The 4,999-nt window shown below is 38.6% G+C and overlaps 1 protein-coding gene across 2 annotated transcripts in view; it reads right to left on the reverse strand.

The window, feature by feature from the left end:
• Nucleotides 1–653: 653 nt before the first annotated feature.
• LOC122249523 (ribosome biogenesis regulatory protein homolog) overlaps nt 654–4,999 on the reverse strand; it is a 5,665-nt gene continuing 1,319 nt past the window's right edge. The window contains exons 2-6 of one of the 2 annotated variants that reach the window (XM_043010471.2): nt 3,628–3,765; nt 3,096–3,216; nt 1,733–1,969; nt 1,365–1,600; nt 654–967 (exon numbers count right to left, since the gene is read on the reverse strand). In XM_043010471.2, the coding sequence (XP_042866405.1) occupies nt 745–967; nt 1,365–1,600; nt 1,733–1,969; nt 3,096–3,216; nt 3,628–3,765 (955 nt within the window). In that variant the 3' untranslated portion in view covers nt 654–744. Of the gene's footprint in view, nt 968–1,360; nt 1,601–1,732; nt 1,970–3,095; nt 3,217–3,627; nt 3,766–4,999 lie in introns of those variants that run through there. The other variant, XM_086556076.1, reaches the window with a different exon arrangement.

The following is a 4,999-nucleotide window of genomic DNA, read 5'->3' on the forward strand; positions in this document are numbered from 1 at the left end:
AGTTCAGTTATGATGATCAGATGAGTCAGCACTTATAGCCAATAGAGACCGGGCTACCCCATCCACACAACCCGGGCGAAGCGACGTCTTCGCAAAATCTCTCTGAACTGAGCTGAATTGAATTCAGCGATGATGATCAGATAAGATTAGATAAGATGAGTCAGCACTCATAGCTGGCAGAGGCCGGGCCGCCTTGAGCATATAGCCCGGGCGAAGCGACGTCTTCGCATATCTGTCTGAACTGAACTGAACTGAACTGATTGGTCACAGTATATTTCGATTCTTTTTAGTTTTCATGAGTTTAGGGGATTAACAACTCCCTCTGCATTCTTTGTGAATTTTGGGCTTGTATTTTTATTATTTCTTTTACAAAGGGTGAAACACTTTTTACTGAACTGAAATTGGTCCCTATCTTTACTTATATTTATTCATACATTCTCCATTGTATTTTTTTCTTTCCAATTTGATACATAATGCACAAAAAAAAATAGTACAATAGTAATTAGTACTTTTAGCTCAAATTAAATGTTTTCAACTCATTTCTGGCATAAGAACCACACAACCTAAGAGAGATTATTGACCAACCTCTACCATTTAAACAAAAAAAGGGCATAAATCGTCACCAAAGGGGAAAACAAATGAAAGAACAGGACTTGCTTTTACAATTTTTATATACTTTTTCTTTCAGAACACTTAAGATTAACGAAAATCTATACATCTCGGCCAAAAACCTTCCCAGACTGCCTAGCCTTTCTTGCCCTTGGCGAAGCCCCTGTCCGTGCGCCTGCCCTTGCCCAGCCCCAGCCCAGAATCTGCCTTGGCCTTGATCTTGGTAATCTTCTGCTTCCTGCTCTCGTGTATTCCCTTGCCCAGCTTGGACGCTCGGTGGTCCGACCGCGTCCTGTGGCGTCCTCCGGCCTTGGACCTGCGCAGCTGCTTCTTTCCTCCCTTCTTGGCGAGGTCTGTCCTGGAGGAAGAGGGGGTTTAGAGGGTTAACACTCTTCACATTGAGAGTTTTTTCAGAGATGAGACAAATCTAAGCAATTTTTTTCCTCGTCATTTGAATATGGCGAGCTTTTAGCTATTTATTACTATAATAAAATATAGACATAAACTGGTAGAAAGTGGTGGAAACAGTCATGGGAGAATAGGTAGGAGAGGAGAAAGTGAAGAGGAAGAATAAGTATTGAAAATGATAAGATAAAAGAAAATTATGTAATATATATATATATATATATATATATATATATATATATATATATATATATATATATATATATATTATATATATATATATATATATATATATTATATATATTATATATATTATATAAAATAGATGACAAAGGGAGAATCAAACTTACTCTATGTTTTCTTCTCTGATCTGCTTGTGTACAGCCGAAGACAGATTAAGTTCATTCTTCTCGACCTTCTTCAAGACCTCCATGTAGCGTTTCTTTTCCTCACGGCCGTCGCCTGTGGTCTGCTCATGCTTGCGCTTCTTTCCAAGGCCTTTAGGTAATTTCTCGTTGGGCAACGTCGGCTGGAACTTGCCCCTCGATGCTGTTGCAAATCGGGAGTGGTGCATGGCCATGCCCAACTGCAATAAAGGAAATGGAGTCATTTGTAAATTCAATAGTAACAATAAAAAAGCTCTAAAAGGTTTCTTTTACCACTTAACAATCCTTTAAGAGTTTGGTATACTTTCACAACAATCTGTCGCCCTACTTACGTCATTGCTGGTGGCGAGGTCGTTTCCTGTAACGCCCACATTAGGCACTTTCAATTTCCTCGACTTGGCGATGTTGCGCAGCCGCTGGTACTCGTTCTTGGCTACGCGCTCCCTCTTGAGCTCCTTATCCTTGGCAAAGAGATCCTCGTACGGGTCAGCGTTCCCTGGCACCTCTCTCACCCAGTTCTTCTCCTTGTCGGCCTGCACCTTCTTCATACCGAACCGGGGAACCCATCTCTGGAAACAAAGCAGGATTAGGGTTTGGAAATTCAGCGTTCACTTTATAAAAGCCTTCCCTTTACTGCTAAGCATGGGAAGGTTAAAAGCTTCATGTGCCCACATAAAGAAAGTAAAATCAATAGGAAGGGGGCAGAGAGGTTTTGTAGATACAAAGGCATTATTACCATAAAGAGCAAAAAGATACTTTAACCTTGATTTGGTAAACCAAAGCTAACAAAGACTGTCAACATGTTTACTTTTCCAATTACTCATTATCAGAATCTGGACCAGATATCACAGAGCACGGGTGAAATTCTTGCTTCAGTGAGAACAAACATTCCATCCACATAAATAAAGTAACCAAGACATCCAGGGCTTCATGGAATAGCTACTAGCATGACTTTCTGTCATCAGTTGCTCCAATCACCTTTTACACGATCACACTCTTGCTAATCTATACAGTGCATTGTAAATGTGTCAACAATTTGACCTTGCCTCATCACACAAAACTAGAAAACAGCACAATCTTTAATGTGTTACTTCCAAAAATCATAGACCTTAATGTCATATCTAGCTATCCACATCTGTCTATTCATCCGTCCATCCATCTATCTATCTATCCATCCAACTATCTATCTACCTATTTATCTATCTATCTATCTCTAACTCTCTCAGAGGTAGCAAGTAACCCTTCCACATGTCTGGGCAGCAACATGTGCATGACAACAAGTTCAATCCCAACCAAGCATTAAAGAGAGCAAGATGGAAAATAGGAAAGAAAGAATGGAAGAAAAAGCTATATAATCAACACGTGTTACTTTTCACTTCATTCATAACAGTCATAACTACATTAGCAACAGATGGGAATACTTTTGTTATTTACATATTCTTTATTGGCAATACTCCTTTTCTTCTTGACTTGTATGAAGTATCTGAGGTGTTTCTCAATAAATTTTCTGAATAGTAGTGTCTTCTCCCTAGAAATGCATCATCAGACAAACATGAAAACTCGCACAAGTAGTCCTGACAGACATATAAATCCCTCTCTACATAGACTTAAGAAGAAAGAAAATTATTCAGAGAAAATAGCACCTGCAACCTCTCCCTCCACACCCTATCCTTGGCATGGCCCATCCTCCCGTACCTTTAGCAAGTGATCCCACACTTTCTTGTCTTTCTTCTTCTTTGTTAGGCCTTTGTCCTTTGCGAACTGTTCCCACTTGGTTAGCGGCTTCTCCTTGGGTACGGGCTTTTCGCGAGGAAGGCTGGTTGTGGGGATGAAAGATTTGTTAGAAATGATGCATATGCAATGGATATTGTTGTTATTCAATGTGTTTTTAAAGGAAATGATTGCATACATCTTTTCATTAGACTATTTAATATTTAAGGTCACTAAGAATAAGTAGCTAAAAGGACCTTCATATTCATCCGTACATTTCAAAAGCTCTCAGTAATTTATAACAGTTACATAACAAATTTAATAATCTTATCCCAAACTATATCATAAAGAGTATTTGTTTCTGTAAATTAAACATCTATAAGGAAATGCTGCTGGAAAGACCAGATCCTTAGATTATGTGATCCTTGAATATACAAGGAATTCTTCAACCAGATTTTCTGCAAAGATTCGCACGCACACACACGCACACGCACACGCACACACACTATAAACTTACATTGTGGTGGTTTTGGGGAGAGTGACAAAAACTGCATTGTCATCTAAGTGTGTTGGCAGGTCCCAGACCTTGCTCATGAGAGCCTGAACACCATCTCGGGCTAGACTCTGTAGATAAGCAGGTCTTGTGTCGGGGTTACTGCAAAGGAAAGAAGAATATGACTACATTTTCACTTACATATTCATTTACATTTTCATAGACATACATGTATTGAAATAAATACTTGTAGAATAATAAATCCTCCCCCCTTCCCAAATATTAACCCATTCCTGCCGGATGACGTGCTGACACGTTTCGTGGTTTTTGGGTCATACGCCAGCGACAAAATATTTGGTCAAGGCTGGCGCTCGGAGTAAGCGAGCAGACAGCCAGGCTGGCGAGAATGGGTTAAGTTATATGCTTTTCATTCTTAGATAGTGGAAGAATACTTAAGTGCCCCTTCTGTATTTCACATGTATAACACTCAAATGTTTACCTAAACTGTACTGAAAATACTGTTCAATAAAACATTGTCCTACCTCAATAACACATATATAATGCTTCCTTCCTTCCCATTAACAATTCAGGACTGTTAGCTAAATACTGTTTCTGTAATGAACTAGAGCTAGGTAAATTACATGTTCTTTGTATTTCAAAATAGAGGATTTTTCCAAGATTGGTAGTACTATCAACTATGGTATGTCTATGCTTACGTCACAAAAATGTAAGTGTAATAGTTTTCAAAACTTCTAGATATCAATAACTAAATAGCCGTTTCACTAGATATAGTATGCATTTCACAGTTATTGGAACTACTAGTATATTGGCATATAATAATACCCATTGTATACTGCAAATGCAAATGAACTGCCTTAACCCATTCCCGACGGGGGATTTCTAGCCTAGAATGTCCAAATGCCGGGGCTTTCGAATTATTAGGCCTAAATTAAATGAATAGCTGGCACAATACTGTGTGTGTGGGTTAATTAAGAATAACAACATGAATAAGAAGCCTAACTGTTTTTACTACTTCCTTCAATTTTTTATTTTTGTTAAGTTAACATTTCGGGTAACAACTGGGTGATTATTCAACCCTGAAAGTCATGCCAACTATTCTTAGTCGTGCTCATGTGAAAATATGGGCAACCTGTACCAACATTTCACAGGAAGCCAGAAACTTATTGTAATAATTCCCAAGTCTCATCAAATAGATTTTCTGTACATTCTAAAGTTGAAACTCATTTTGTTTGGGCAAACTGAATTAGAATAGATCGAAGTGATTGTTTGGTACATTTCTTCATCAGATCACACAACAGCACATCCTTTGGTGGGTCCAAGTTATACTCCTGAGCTGTGGCTTGCACTCTGTGGGTTAAAGTATTACAAGAACAGT

This window comes from Penaeus japonicus, unplaced genomic scaffold (genome assembly GCF_977035675.1).
Source record: "Penaeus japonicus unplaced genomic scaffold, GWHDUDI00000001_assembly GWHDUDI00000031, whole genome shotgun sequence".
In the NCBI taxonomy this organism is placed as follows: domain Eukaryota; kingdom Metazoa; phylum Arthropoda; class Malacostraca; order Decapoda; family Penaeidae; genus Penaeus; species Penaeus japonicus.